The 16,626-nt window shown below is 49.0% G+C and overlaps 1 protein-coding gene across 1 annotated transcript in view; it reads right to left on the bottom strand.

Moving 5' to 3' along the window:
- Slit3 (slit guidance ligand 3) overlaps positions 1-16,626 on the bottom strand; it is a 593,945-nt gene that overhangs the window by 92,778 nt on the left and 484,541 nt on the right. Inside the window, exons 13-14 of the mRNA XM_057774230.1 lie at positions 8,355-8,498; positions 6,974-7,137 (exon numbers count right to left, since the gene is read on the bottom strand). Of these exons, the coding sequence (XP_057630213.1) occupies positions 6,974-7,137; positions 8,355-8,498 (308 nt within the window). The remainder of the gene's footprint in view (positions 1-6,973; positions 7,138-8,354; positions 8,499-16,626) is intronic.

The raw sequence follows: 16,626 nt of genomic DNA, 5'->3' as shown, positions 1-16,626 counted from the left end.
TGGTTTGTAATAACGAGGGGGTCGGAAAGTGATATTTTATATGAGTGGGAACCAGAAATGTTAATAACAGCGTATGTACATAACCGAAAAAGTTCACTTCCCAGTCAGAGCCAGCCCGAAATGCCACCTCCGTCACTTCATATTTCATTACGGAAGCTACCCAGGGTGCCTCGGAGCCATTTGTTATGCCTAATGCTCATAACTACCCAAAAGTATTTTTAACTTTTCCTGAGCTTTAAAAGTCAATTTCAATCTCCATGCATATTTGTCACTGCCAGAAATACTTCAGAGGAGAGGACCAACTGAAATGGGTTGAAGCTCCTCCTCCTTGGGGTGAGCTTGGATGGGAGGGATCTAGTAGGGTTTGGAGACAGGCCATAAAGGTCGATCCCAGCTGGAGTGGGCCTCAGAGGAGCCGACATCACCTAGCTTTTGCCTGCCTCTGCCCTTGGAGGCCTCTTCCCCACTTGCGGACATCTCAGAACGACAACACACGGTACACAGTCACAGACAAACTTTAATAGGCAGAGGTTGGGTGAAAAAGTCGACAGCAATTTTTAATGTTATTTTATTATATAGCCTTGTTCTACATCTGCGTCTGGGAGGGGGGTGTGAAGCATCTCAAGTTCATCGTTATCTGGTCAGAAGGGGAAGCCAGCATATGTGTCCAGAGTCCTCCTCCTCTATCCCAAGCCTCCCCAAGATAGGTGAGATGAGGAAGAACCTTAGAAAGAGGAGCTGGGGTGGGAGTGTTCAAAGGTCTGTCAGGGCTTATCAGCTTGGAAAGAAAGGGACATGGACAGGAAAGGGACAAGTCACGAGTGTGAATGGAACAAGGACACTGCACACATACAGACGATACAGACATCCATTCCTAGGCCATGCTGGGGGAACCAGACACCTGTGGTAGAGAAGCACTAGCTGTTTTAGAACAAGTATGGCTATCATTTGGGCATGAAGCTGTTCCTGTATCTCAGTCACCTGCCTGAAAACAGAGGGAGAGCCCCCCGGTACAGCCACATGCCTACTGCCAAAGCATCATGGAGATGCTGAGGAAGGTCGCTATCACGGACTCATTCCCAAAGACCTGGCCCTTGCATGAGGTGAGCAGTGCTAAGAATGTCTTCTCTGCAAGAAGGCGAAGGATGCTTCTCTATGTAGGAGGGTTTGCTTGTACCCATGGTATCTTGCATGCTCTTGTTGTAAAAGAAGGACCATTTGAACAATACTTTCTTTCCTTTTTACTCAAGTCATTACTAAGAGCAGATGTAAGCTGGAAAGAGAATGTGAAAACCATCTCCAACTCCATATCAGTTCAAGTCAAAGTTTCCAAAAATTTTTCTTTACAGGCAAAGAGTCTCCAGAAGAGAAAGGGCTTGACAGTACTCAGGCAAAGCACAGCCAGTTGGGAGCTAGATTACCCTGGGTCAGGTAGTTAATAGCCTGTCTCAACACCTTTCCCTGTAAAAAAGGGTGACGGTGTCAAGCATCCAGAGCCTGACCAATAGTAAGAAGGCTATGTATGTTCAAAAGGTCAGCAAGACTAATAGGACACCCATTACTACTCATCAGTGACTGGGGCCCTTCTCTGAGTCTCCATCAGAGAGAGGAGATAGTTAGAACCACACAGCTTGGTGGCCACGCAGAATTTGGCTCCTACGGTTGCGTAAGGGTTTATTTCCACCTTAGTTCTTACTCATGGAGTAAGACACAGACTTCAGCACGAAACCGCAACAAAGTCTTCTGGTTACACCAGGCCCAGGATTTATCAAGAGACAAATTAAAGAGAAGGTGCCAAGATCCCTCTCTCTGTAGTCAGAGACAGCCATTGTCTGCACAGACCTCTCCTGGCCTCTGACACGGCACCAGATGAAGAGTCCCCCACCTCCACGTTAATTGTGCTCAAAGGTTAAGAAAACATGTTGGACACTGGGTTTCAGCAGGATCTACAGCTAAGCATTCACGAGGAGTGAAAGCTGGGGTCAGAAGGAGACCCAGTTCAAGTTCAAGGTCTCAGGCCCGGGTTGCTTCTATCTGTTCTCATGCTTACATTCGTTTCAAATGAAGTGCATGCCAAGAGAGCCAAGAGAGGTGCTGTCAAAGTCATGAGCAGGATGACTAAGCCTCTGCATTAGCTACCACTCAGTGACCTTGTGCCGGGAGTCTCCCACGAAACAATGGGGCCTATGCCATAGGTACACTTGTCTTCTTCAAATGGGGAGTTGGAACCTAGCTGTCACTCCTGGAATCACATGAGACCAGATGGGGGGCGGGGGGTAAGTGACTTCATTTGCATAGGATTTGTGGGATACTCTTAGCATGGCCCCAATGGGTTTTTTTTTTTAAATAAACCCCTGTTACCATATCCCTGACTCCTTCAGGATTCCCACCCCCATCCCTCTGGGAGTCAAGACTGGGAGAGGAGGGTCGGGCAGGTGTGGTGATCCAGAGCAGAGAAGAGTCCAGCGGTGGTGGCGGTGGCGGCGGCCATGCTGCAGGAGAGAACGGTGCTTTCCGCGGTGCTTGACAGAACCATGTTCCGTTTCCATCGTTCCACCACATGGTTAGATCAAGCACAAAGGAAAGCCCCGCGGCAACTGGTCAGAGTCAAGGTCAGGAAGCAGGCGTCAGAGAGAGGACAGGAGCTCAGAGGAAGCAGCGTGGAGAAGCAGGAGCCAGAGCAGGCCTCCACTGAGCGGGATTAGTACCAGTAGTGCGTTCCACTGGATCCTGCCAAAGACAGGGGCCCCACCTCCCTGTGCCCTGCCCCAGGGAGACTCAGTAGGACAGAGGGACAGGCGGGAAGCCATCAGACACTAACAGCCAGGAACATCCCGGCAGACAACACACCAATGACATATTGACCCCGGATTGAGCCTGCGAAGCCTGCCCTGTCCCACCGTGTGATCTGTCAGGACAGGAAAATCAGCAATGCATCTATCTCACGCTTTGTGACACAGGGCCAACCCCGCAGCTAAGGGACCTTGTGGCAGTCTATGGTCTTTAAGAAAAAGCGATTTCCCATAGTTCTCAATGATCTAGCATAGCATAATCTCCTCTTCAGGCAAAAGCATCCTTTAGCATCCCACAGCTCGGAGGCTCCTGAGTACCTTGCAGGGTCCTCAGATCCCTTGGGCTGATAGCCAGTTCACCCCCAGATGGTTTGAAGGGTAGAGGGGGAGTGTAGAATTAAAACCACACATTCTCAGCCGGACACAGAAGGGGGACTCAGTGAAGCCTCAGGTTTGGGAACGAGACACTGGCAGTCACCATGGTCTGAGAGCACGGTCACAGGAGTAGGGCTAGTGTGTGGACGGTAGTTAGAGGCTGGCTTCTGGAAAGGGGTCTTTGTCAGAGAAAGACATGGAAGGAAAGGGCAAGAGAACCAATTGATTAGCTGGAGGATAAGATATCTAACTTTAGGATCCTTCTGATTTCCACATCCCTTCTCTGGCTGGGAATCATGGGAGAGGATAAGGTAGACCCAGTCCGGTGGTCTTGTGTGCCACGGACCTAATCTTTATCTGCTATCTTTTATATGTTCTTTCTACTTGGCATCAGGCTCGAGTTGTGCATATCTCAAAGAAATAGAGCCATAGCCAGGTGACACCTGACCTCTGACAGGCAGGACGGGTCACTCTCCTCTACCATATGTTTTGAGGACTGGTTCAGTGAGAAGATGTTCTCAGCATCTCAGCACTCTGTGGGTTGTTGTCTGCAATCATGGTCCAGTGAGATAGTATAAACCCGTGTCCTTGCCTAGCGCCATCCATCTCTCTCCTCGTCCCCATCTTACAGACTACAATAATGGTAATGTGGGCTCTACCGCAGCTTGACACCTGCGACCGCAGGGCTCCTGAACACTCTGGTTCCAAGATTTCTCCTGTGAGTCTGCTCAGTACCTCAGTATGAGTAGGTCACATTTCACACATTTTAGAGCCACCTTGTGTGGCTGGTAAGATGGGCCAGTATGTGGCATGCGCTACCAAGCCTGGTGATGTGAGTTCGATCTCTAAGCTCCAAATAGTGGAAGAACAGACTCCCGAAGGTTGTCCTATGATCTCCATACTTCTGCTATTCCTTGTTGCGCGCGCGCTCTCTCTCTCTCTCAAGTAAAATGTAATTTATAAAGTTCCTTCTGAGTCTTCTTGCTTTGCTTTTCTAAAAGGACATGGAAGGTCCCAGAGGCAAATGAACTGGAATCTTCCTAGTATGCTAAAATCATTATAATATTTCAGGTTGTGTCTAGAAAATCACAGCCTGAACTTGTTTTTTTTTTTTTCCCCTGTGGTTCTCAATTTTGTCTCTAGAGTGGACTGGATGAACTCTGAGGTCTCTAGAGTGCCCCTGAGCTATAACCAAAGAGTCCTGTCCTTTCCATAAGAACGGCTTCTGCCTAAAGGGGACAGCCGGACAGAAGACAGGCAGTGTCCTCCAGCTGCCAAGTGCTCCCCAGGTGGGCCTGGGCTGAAGGACTTAACTGGCTGTTAGATCACCCCTGGTGGGCAGCATCCACCCCTAAACAGATCTCAGTTTCGGGGTGATGGATGCAGCTGATAGAGGCTGAGCAAAGCGGCTGGGAAGCCAGATGCCCTATCCAGGGAGAGGCTGTGTGCACTGCAGAAGCGGCCCTCAAATGGGCTCCTAATCACATCAGCCGTCTTTTCAAGGGGGCTGCTTTTAGGGGAAAGTAAAACGCAGAGTTATTATCTGTCAGCTTGAGTCCGTGTCATCCGCCACCCCTCTCCCTCCCCTCTCTGGAGCTTTATGGAAGCACAAATCTTCAAGGCTATGGGTTCTGTATTCCCCCAAAGCCAAGGTACGGGTCCTGGTGTTTCTCAAAGCCAAGGCTTTTGCAGCTCAGTGGCAACCTTGCTGCTTCTCCCCATGGCTATATAAAAGCATACCAAATGTTCTAAGCCAAGCTCATGTGGACTCTGGACATCACTACCTCTACAGGAATAGGCTTTCCACTGACTTTTTTTAAAAGTCAGCTCAAGAGTTCTACCCTCTTCTCCCCATTTCTTTATCCTTGCCACCCATTTCTGCCCCTCATAGGAAGCCAGGATCCTGTAAACACTAAGGTAGATGGGTAGACGTTGGCACAGCTAGATTTCAAATCTAACTTTATTGTTTCCCAGTTCCAATGTCTATCTCTTGTTCCCTACTCTGTTCTTTCTGTATGCATCACCCATACCTTGCTACCTGTCCTAGCCTCGGTTAACGCTAGGTCACTGCCATGACTAATATTATAGGGCACCAGTCACTGGATCCAGTGTCACTTACATCCCTGTACTGCCACCCAAGGTTTAGGCTCAACTTGAGGCCTTGGGGCGTGGGCAAGACACTCCCGAGACTGAGGGTCGCAGACGGCAGGTGGCTTCCTGCCCTCCTCTGATTTCAGCGACACTTTTAATGGGAACTACTAACTGGCCAAGCTAATTAATTCAGAACTGAGTAGGCAAAGACAAAAGAGGAAAGAACACTGGGGGTAGTCATGAGGAAAGCCTTGGGAAGGACTGGTCTGCTACAGAGGACACTTGCTGCTGGAGGGAGACTTTCTTCCCAGAGACGCTACCAGACTTAGGGAGGAATCTAAAGACAGTGTTTGGGGGTTAGAAGTGGATCCAGGAGACTAGGAAGAAAGCAACTCAAGCAGTTGGACAGCCTCCCTCCTAGATATTAACAGTGTCAAGGAGAGAGCGACGAGGAGCCTGGTCCTGACCCTACTGGTTGAGGTTGTGGTGCGTGGGTGACCCTTCACCTTGGAGCCCTCAGCTCCCTCTGCTCTCGAGCAGGATCTCACCAGCTGACCTCAAGCAGCTATCAGAAGCAGCAAATCGAAGCACAGTGCTCCACACAGGAAATTGTCTCTCTAGTCACCATGCCGGGGAAGGCAACAGACAAGGCCCTGACTGCCACAAAGTCCCTGCATCTCTCTAGAGCCTCTCCAGGTATTTGCCTCTGCAAATAAAATAAGACAAAAGGCTCAGGCTTGTCATCCCAGTGATACAGACGACAGAATTTGACTTAAAGCACAAAGAACATGGTACAAGGAAGCCAAAATCTGCCTGCTGGTCTGCTGATGGCCAGCCCGCATGCTGGCACTGTTCCTGGGAGAGCACACTGGCTGAGCATCTCTGGAATAGATGGGAGCTCAGTTCTGGCTGAGATACACACTGTCAGGGTTGGCTCACCCTCTCTCAGGACCTCCTGCTGTGGGTTTATCAGTCACAGTGCGTAGAGGACAGTTCTGATCTTTTCCGGTAGAAAAAGAGAAAAATGAAATGACGTCTAACTACTCGCTCAAGTGGTCACTGGTCAAGGAGACCAGCTTCCTTTCCAAGGTGGGTTGCAAATTCTCTCGCCATTCGTCTCCCTGTCCTTCCTGGGTGGGGGAGGGAGGGAGACAGCCTCTACACAGAGCTGGGCATGGGAACACAGGCTTTGCTTCTCCCCACAGCCTGCTGTTTCCCGTATCATCAGAGAACAGCCATCTGCTTCAAGGAGATAGGGAAGGTGTTTGTGAAACCTGTAACCCAACCCATTATGGCTGAGGGCTGTACTAAAGCCTGGCTGCAGCCCGGCCTGGGCTGTATAGTTCTGTGCCATTTGGGGAATCGGCTTCAGAGACGACAAAATAAATCTTGGCCTCTTCTCAAGCCCGCGTGTGTGAGTGAAGGCTGCCCAGTCTCCAAGCTTCTAGCAAGCTCCTTCCGGACTGTGCCTAGGTTCTGTTTCTCCCAAGCCGCCTGCCCCTCCCCATGCTTTTATTGTGTGAGTGTGTTTTATTTTAAATCCATAAGGTAATTGGTTTTCTGTAGGGCTAACTGAATTTCCCCAATTTAATTTGCAAAGATGCTCCCCAGGAGCCATTACAGCGCTCGCTGTCCTCCAGATTGGATTATTGGCCTCTCTGGGGCTGCTGTATTCTGAGTCAGAAAGTGGGGCCCCACTCCAGTAACCTGATTACCTGAGCAGCGGAACTTCTTGCTTTTGATCTGGCTGATGCGCTTGTTGGCCAGCCGGCGTGGGCTGCTGCAGCGGGCCCCACTCGTCTCAATGGGGTTGTCCTGAAGGTAGTCAGCCAGCCACTTCAAGTGGCAGTCGCAAACAAATGGGTTTTGAGCTAAGTGGCTGAAAGAGGGACAGGGCTGTTAATCTGGGGGTGACCTGCGGCACCTTGCTTCTCTACCACCCTGCCTTGGGCTGCGCCCTGGCGAACTGGTGTTGCTAGCAACCTGGTGTTGAGGCTCTGCTCTCGGAGAGGACTCAAGGGGGGAGGGGGGGAGGTCTGCGGCCAGCTGTCTGCCAAAGGCAGCACAGATGCAGCCAACATCTGGTCTGGGCAATCAGCCTCCCAGCTCTCCCCTCTGGGGGCAGGACCCACTGCTGACTGGCTCCACCTCACCCATGCCAACACTGAGGGGCAATGCCAGGTGGGAGCTTCAGAGTTTACATGTAGAGTAACACGCATCTTATTTCTCCAAGCTTGGTGATACCAGGCACATAAGGCAGCTAGCATAGCGACTGGTGAATGGTGGGCGTTCCATACATAGTAGTGGGTATTGTCGCTATTCACCTTAGCATTACAGGAGTGCCACGGGCGTTGCCTCCTCTGAGCACCAAGAAAACCTCCACAGCACTAAGCACGGAGCTTCGCACGTGGTCGGCATTCAATAACAAGCAGCCGTTCCCATTCTATATTGGTTCCTGCCTCTCACTGCTAGGAAATAAGGGCCAGATGACTTCCAGGGGTTTCAGGAGACCCCTGGGCTCATTGCGGGCCTGGAGCTGGGGCTGAAATCTGAGGTTGGAACTGCCAAGACCACAGACTGAGATCTGTACTCACTTGTTTACCTGCAGTATTTACACACACCAGCAACCCTTGGGAGTTGAGTTCTGTGTGCGTGAGGTATGCCTGGAAAGCTTATATCAGAGGCTTGGCTTTGTGGGGTACAGGAAGCTTCCGGAAGGAGGGGATGGAGTCTCACAGATATGGAGACTGCTTAGGACACCACCATGGCTACCGTGCTTATGAGCATAGCTCGCAATCTCGCAATCCTGCATTGTACTGTCTGTGACCTTGAGTAAGCAGCACCTCACTCTTTTTGGATGTCTCACATAGAATCTGGGGGTGACGGTGGCATCCTCCTGGGTTGCTGTGAGGCTACCTGTCTGAAAGCGAGATAAACCCCCAGCACGGCTAGACCCTGCTGGGATGCTCCATACAGGTAAGAGCTTTGAGCTCCATCTCCCATCCCTGCTGCACATGCTAGAAATTCTCCCACAGGGCCTCAGACCACCCTCGTTTTGGTGGTAGGGGTCTGCTGCTGCCAGGGCAGTGTACTCACAGGGTCTGGACGGACTGCAGAGGAGCGAAGAGCCCCTTGCTGATCGTCTGCAACTTGTTGTCATACAGAGAGAGCAGGTTGAGGTTCTGCAGGTCCTGGAAGGTGTTCACCCGCAGGCAGTTGATCTTGTTGGCGTTGAGGAGGCTGCAGGCAGAAGAGAGGCCTCTGGTCATTGCTAGTGGAGCAAGGGCTGGCTGCACCTGCTGGGACCGCTGGAAAGTGGCCATCCCTCATCCCTGTGGCCTTGAGTTTCTGCCGCAGCCCAGAGAAAGAGCCACTTCTGGTGGCTTCCCAGACCCTCCTCCCTTTGCCCCCATCACCATGGATGCTGTGCTATGCATCCTACCACCACACCTGCTCCTGGCCTTGTCCTGTAGCCTTGGAGAAAAGTTGGAGTAGAGCCTAGCACTGCATTTTTTTTTTTTCTGCTTTAGAATTCAGAGCTTCCAGGAATCAGAAAGGGTATAAAAAAATCATTTGGTACAATTATTATAAGGCGTTAGTAGATAGAGTCAGGACAATTTTTGATTCAGAGAATTCCTTAGAGCTTGTATGGGTCACTGACTTCATTGGAAGTCTGATGAAGGTTATAGGCCATCCTCTCAGGGAGGAAATGTGTCCATGCGTAGGCACACACACACACACACACACACAAACACCTTTCTTGCCTTTATCATAACCTCATACCTCCATCTGTTGTGGAATAGAATATTTGTTTAAGTCAAGATGTGGCACATTTGTTTGTGTTGTGAATAATTGTTTAACAATGTAAAGGTGTGTTGCTTTTGTTTATGCCGCATTTGTTTAACTATGTAAAGATGTGTTACTGTTTCACCTTGCTTGCCTAACACACCTGATTGGTCTAATAAAAAGCTGAAGAAAAAAAAGCTAGCTAGAAACAAGCCTAAAACTAAGGCTGAGCATTCAAAATAATAATAATAAGTCTCTGTGTCATGATTTGGGGGCTGGCAGTCCAAGAAGATTGCTCTGTCCATCCATTACCCTTCCGCCCCACTGGACAGCTGTTGTTCCTCAGGCATTCTATGGTTGACCCTCTGAGTCCTTTCTATACCCCTTTTTGGAAAGCCTGGACTCACAGCTCAAATGGCATCTCCTCAGGGAGACTTGCCCCAACCCTCTCACCCACAGGGAGGGCTGCCCTGACCCTCTCTCCCTCCTCAGGGAGGCCTGCCCTGAACCCCTCTCCCTCCTCAGGGAGGCCTGCCCTGACCCTCTCTCCCTCCTCAGGGAGGCCTGCCCTGAACCCCCTCACCCTCAGCAGGACCCTGAAATCCCAGTATCGCCTCTCACAGTCCTATACAATTCCTTCCTGCCACTCACCTCAGTCTGTAACTTGAGGATATGGGTTAGTTTTCTTGTTTGCCCTGTGTGTGATCTGAGTTAACACAAAAGTAATCTCTTTAATTTCCCCATCCGTTACTTATGTTTATCTTTTATTAGGGCACATAACCCATTGTCATATGCAACATCAGGGATGTCTCTCCTCGAAGGCAGCTCTGATTTGGGTTCAGCTTTCCTACCCACAAAGGGACCCTTTCTTCTTTAGCTCTTGGTACTGTCCCCTCCTTCACAGAACGACACAGGAGGTGGGAGAGACTGGTCCAGCAGGTGCTCTGAGTGTCACAGGCAAGTTTCAGGATGCAGAGCTGCTAAGTTGGACAAATTTGGGTGTTGAGCATTTCCCTTCTAACTCTGAACTGACTGGTTGTGCCCTTGAAACTATGGTGAAATCCTTTCTCCTTCCTTCTTGAATGAGAGGGAAAGAAACCAAAGAGTAAAAATGTTGAGATTTTAAACATCAGTTCTCAGGGCAGATTTAGATCTAGCTCCTTTGGTGGTGACTGACCCGGGATTCAGAACAGGACCTGGGATTCAGAACAGACCCGTTTGCTTCAGGAGTGTCTATGTATCACAGTGCACAGGGACCGGAGTTAGTGCCGGTAGAGCTGCCCCTGGGTGCCAATCTCCCCTCCCCTGCTGGAAGCCCACGTCCCTTGCAGTCTCCTGAGCGCTCCAGGTGCTGTCAGGCAGCTGTGGCCATGAGAAGCAGAAGAAGAACTGCCTGTTTAATCTGGCTAATCACAGGCAAGGTCCCTGGGGTCCACACAGATGTCCTCCCGCCTCAGAGTGGGGAAAAGAGCTCACGTTGCTAGAATACTCTTTGTTTTCCAGAGTGCGTTCCCGACCCCCTGTTATTCTGGCTGTAACCCGGGCAGATGGGCAGTGCCACCTCACAGTTACAGGTGAAGAAACTGAAGTGGAGTCCGAGGGCTTTACTCAAGGTCAGGACAGGAAAGTTTTCCAATGCATGCTGGGAGGCTCACGATAACCAGGTCTCTGGGGGTTCAGCTCCTTCTTTATGGATGCCTTATCTACTCCACCCATCTGCCCATCCCCTCTCTAACCCCCCACTCCCAATTTCCTGTGATTTCTATATTAAATTGTGGTCAAGGTCAATCTAGGTGGGGACATTTGAAGGAGGCAGATATGAGCAGAAAACAGCCTAGCCACCCAGGCAGAAATAGATCTGTCGTATACAAGCTTTTATTTTACTTTAAATTTTTTTTTCAGAATAGAATTGGATATTTATTGGTTGAATTATGGAATGGGAAGGAAAGAAGGGAGAAGGGGGAAGAGCGGAGAGAGAGAAAGGCAAGAGAAAGAGGGGGACAGAGTGAGAGAGAAAAGGAGGAGGTAGAGAGCAACTTTTAAATTTTTAATTAGTAAATGAATGAATGAATTTTGGGGGGAGACAGAGCCTCATTATGTTGCTCTGGCTGTGTTAGAACTCTCTATGTAGACCAGGCTGGCCGCGAACTCAGAGATCCGCCTGCCTCTGCCTCCTGAGTGCTGGGATTAAAGGCATGTGCCAGTAGGCTTGGGTATTTTATTTTTTAAGTAATTGTAAACAATTTGTTCTAAATATTGATATTCAAGGTCTCTGAGCACCATCTTGCCAGAAATGTGAAACTATTCCATAAAGATACCAGGATGGCTTAGCCAATGGCCTGAGAACCCCGTCTTTCCTACCATTTTACAGTAAGACCTCTCCACGTGTCAGAAGTTAGGAATGTTATGCAACACACACACTACACACACACTACACACACATACACTTACACATACTACACACACACTACACAACACTACACACACTACACACACACTACACACACACTTACACATACTACACACACTACACACACATACTACACACACTACACACACACTACACACATACACTTACACATACTACACACACACTACACAACACTACACACACTACACACACACTACACACACATACACTTACACATACTACACACACTACACACACATACTACACACACTACACACATACTACATACATACACTTACACATACTACACACACACTACACAACACTACACACACTACACACACACTACACACACATACACTTACACATACTACACACACTACACACACATACTACACACACTACACACACACTACACACACATACACTTACACATACTACACACACACTACACAACACTACACACACTACACACACAGTACACACACATACACATACTACACACACTACACACACATACTACACACATACACTTACACATACTACACACACACTCACACATACTATACACACACTACACACACATTCACACGTATTACACACACACTACACACACCACACACATATACACTCACTCACACATACTACACACACACCACATACACACATATACTCACTCACACATGCTATACACACACATATACTCACTCATACTATACATGCATACTACACACATGCACTCACTCACACATACTATACACACACAGACACACATATACTCACACACACATACACATACTACACACACACTACACACTCTCTCTCTCTCTCTCTCTCTCTCACACACACACACACACTCACACACTCATTAGATCTTTGCCTTTTCTTGGACAACAAATCTCAAAGCCCCTGGCAATGACTCTGGTGTTGGCAGCTGTGCAGTGGACACATTCACAGGTAGGATGTATGTTCTCTGCCACAGTCTTCATACCTCCCTACTGTGCACCCTCCTCCCCCGAAGCTTCCTGGCTTGAGAAGGCTTTTGAACTTGACACCCTAGTCCAGATTCATGAGTCCAACAGCGAGACTTGGTTCTGAGAAGTATTTGATTCAGACAATAAAGATGGCTCTGCGGACAGAGAAGCAGCAACTCTGCCTTACATTTAGAGTATATCTAGACTGTGCGGATCTTGGCAATACTTATTCACCAGGTCCAGCTTGGCTTCCTTGGCTTGCCTGGGTGCTCCTTTGTCTCTTGTTGCTCCTACATCTCTCAGCATGAGATGTTCTTTCAAAGAGGTGAAACAGTAAAACAGCTCAGGCTGGCCGAATTACTAAGAATCAGAGCTCAAGGTGCAGTGCTCACGAAACAGGGGGCAGAAGAAGACAGAGAAGGGCGCAGTCTCTTGGACAGTCATCCTCTACCAGCTGCTTGGCGCCCCCAGGCACGATGAGGAGGTGTCGGGAGAGATAAAATTAAGCTGCTTACCGAGAATTAGACGCTGCGGATGGCCTTCTGAACTTCAGCACCGGCAAGATCGAGCAGCCTGCCCCTGCTCTTTCTCTTTGGGGGGAAGAAGACTGGCAGCTACTCAACTCAGTCTGGCTGCCATAAAAGGAGCTCTGAGTTATCTGGTCATGGGCAAGAGATGAGGGCATTTGAAAAGCACCAAAGGAAGAAGAAGAAGAAAAAAGACTATAGACTCAACAACCCTTATTTAAATGCTTGGGACCAGAAGTATTTGGAATTTCAGATTGTGGAATATTTGTGTATGTATAATGAGAAAGCTGAGGGAGGGGACCCAAATCTATCTTTATTTATGTTTCATACATACCTTATATACAAGGCCTGCAGAACCTTTTCTATAATGGTTTTGCATGCTTTTTTTGTTTTGTTTTGTTTTGTTTTGGACTGTGTGATCTTGTCATGTGAGGTTAAGCGTGGACTTTTCCACCTGTGATGTCATAGAGGTGATCAGAAAGGGTCAGATTTCAGAGTGTGTTTAGGCTTTTTGAATTAGGAATGCAATGGACTTTAGCAATTAGAGGATGGACATGGGCTCGTTTTAAACCTCTTTCTTTGGAGGAAAGACCTCTACAATATTTGATCTGAGTTGGTTCATCCTCCTTTGAGGATCAGTAAAGAGTTTTAGAAATGATGGCAGGAAGGCTGTGTCATCTGTGGCGGGCACACCCATGTGCCAAATATTTCCCACGCAACAGCGTTGCGATCACCTTCGTCTTTCTGACAAGGAATCTGAGGGTCGGGATGACTACAGACTTGGTCAAGTTCCCCAACAGTGAGCAAAACCTTAGCCCGTGTGACTGCACAGCTTGCCTCCCATCCTCGGCCTGAAATCTACCCGCATCTTCTCTTATCTGTACTGCTTATCTCTGGCGTATGCCTAGCTTTGCTAGCCTTGAGGTGTATGGGGTACGCTTTGGGTAGACAGAGGCCTGGTTGGGTCTAAGAGACCCTGTTTGTTTCTTGGGAGTGGGGAGGCATCTCAGCGTGGCATATTCACCCTAGTGTAACTGATAGAAGATGGCAGTTTGTGTATCTTATAGTTTTGTGAGGCTGGGGTTCCATGTTCAGGGCTAGCTAGGTGCTGGTGAGGGAGATAGTGTTCATGACTCTTTATTCTCCTCCCTAAGAAGTTTTCCTGCATTCTGGGATGACCAAGAGACAACAGCATCCTCTATACTTGGGATGCTCATTTGCCTCATTCCAGAGGCCTCTTTCCAAGCTGCAAACACTGACCCCTCAACTGTGCACGAGTGTCCTCAGAGCAGAACTAACTCTGGGGCTTCCAGGCCAACCTACTAATGGGACCTCAGGAACCACACGCATATAAAGAGGCTGATGAGGCAATGAGAATAGGTACCTAACAGATCAGTCCACACTAAGCACTCGTACTGACACCTTACAACTACCTAATCCTCCACAGCCCTCCATAGTATCTGCTGTCTCCCCTTTCCAGACGACATTGTGAAGACTCAAAGGCATAAAATAATGGAGTAGCGTTCCCTGACCTGTGGATCATCCGTTAGTCTAACCACTCTCCTACCCATCCCCTCACTAAGACAAAACAGGAGTCCCCAAAGGCTAGGAGGAGGTAGAGGCAGACTTCCCCATCAAACTTAGTGATGATTTCGCAATAATGTAAACCAAGAAGAGCCATGTTCTCATCGGAGGACCGAGAGGAGAACGGCGCACCAGATAGTAGGTGTACATATTTGCACGTTAGCCCCAAGACAGGCTTCCACCCCATGCTCGTTGCAGCACTTTGGACTCGCACATATGCTTTATGTCGAGAGGCATTACTACCCAACATAAAGATGCTGCGGGAGATAATCCTCTCCAGAAACAGACGCCTCCGGGAGAAGCAGGGTCGGAGACACAGAGCCAGAGCTTAGCGGGAGAAAAAAATACCCCAAGTCAGGTATGGAAGCAGTTCTTATAACTCATGCCCTGCTAGGGGGACTGGCCTGGCCTGTCAGAAAAAACTAAGACAATCTTACTGCTAGTAGCAGCTTGCAGCCTCATTTGTTCAGGGTTCGAGTGGTAGTGGGGGGTGGGGTGTGGGGGAGAAGATGGGCCCCTTGAGATCTGTGAAGAAGGGCACAGTCTCTCTCCAAAGGCTACTGAAGCCCCACCGATAGCCACTACCCTTGCTCATATCTCACAGGCCTTTACTGCAGGGTTTGGAAAACACTAACATCTGGAGTTGGGTTTAGTGATAAATTGCATTAAAATCACCTTGGCAACTCCAGCCAGCCACATGTTGGTTCAGCGGCCCAGAGCTATCAGTCTGGGTTGTATTTATCTTCTCTACACCTGCCCCAAGGTCTGTGGAAAGAGGTGGTCACCTTACTCCTCCTTTTTATGGAGTGTTTGCCACAGATGCCAAGACCAGATTCCAGACTCCAGAGAATGCAATGTCTTCTCAGAAAACCAGCATCAAGCAAGTGTGCAGCGGGCTTTCCAAGAGAAGGGCTGAAGCTCTTTCAGGAACCCCTGCCCCCTGGGAGACAGGAATGAGCCCAGGCAGAACAGCAGCACCACGAACTTCCTTTTCCTGAACCTGCACATCAGTTTCTGTTTCACAAACACGCACACGCCACGGATTCATGGGAGGAGAAAGATAGTACCAACAGCCCCTGGCATGACCTTTTCTTCGGCTCTTTCAGGGGAGAACACCTTTTAAAGAAAGCATTATAAAGGCTCTCTGCCATTAAAATGTTCTATGTGTCTCTAGAGAGGCATTTGCTATTACACATGGGCATAAAGTATTAGTAAGGATACCAATTAAGGGAGCTATTACGGCCCCCTGACTAAGCTGGGGGATCTCAGGCATCTTTCTCTCATTAATATGCCTGTCTGCTCTTCGATGTCATTAGAATTAACCCTCTGTCACCCCAAGTTTCTTTATCCACTAAGTGTAACAGGACTAATCTCTTTTCACGTCCCTCTCGCCTATGAAATATGGGGAGCTAATTCTGACCTTCAGCAACTTGCTGACGCCAGATTGAGGAAGACATGACTGATTTCTAGTGCCACAGGACAGAGGCACTCTGGCCATGACCAGACTCCTCCTGGAGCTTGTGAATGGGCACGGGAGGAACTCGCCAATTCGCAAGGTGGCAGAGGTGACTCTTTCCTTCTCTCCCGCTAATGGCTACGCTGTTGTCACAGGCCTTGGGTTGTCATGGTGATTCCAGATAGAACTGAAACAAAAGCATGCAGCGTACAGCATTGCCATCCGGTGGCCTGTTTGGGAAACACGCCAGCCAATCTATCCACTCCAGTGACACAGGAAGGATTGAGAACAGGTAAGGCTTTCCTAAGAGAATCAGAGGAGAGCTGCGACCCGGGGGCCTAGAGGGAGGGCTATGACCTAGCTGCTGGGCAATCAAGTGACCCTGCGTAGTTCTACCTGCTCTGCCCCCTGTCACACAGGTACTGGGGTGGTCACTTCCCTATGATTGCCACCTGGTGACTAATCAGGCCTTTAAGAAGAGAGAACCGTTTACACGGAAACACTCCATAACTTAAGGCTTTCCTGAGGAAATGCCAGATTCACACCAAAGGGAGGAATGCTCCCCTTAAAAATGCACCACTGAGTTGAGCTGTCTCTGCTGCAGGAGAGGACCCCTTTCTTCCCACCCAGC

This window comes from Chionomys nivalis, chromosome 7, assembly GCF_950005125.1.
Source record: "Chionomys nivalis chromosome 7, mChiNiv1.1, whole genome shotgun sequence".
Taxonomy (NCBI): Eukaryota; Metazoa; Chordata; class Mammalia; order Rodentia; family Cricetidae; genus Chionomys; species Chionomys nivalis.
This window is presented reverse-complemented; position numbering and strand designations above follow the sequence as displayed.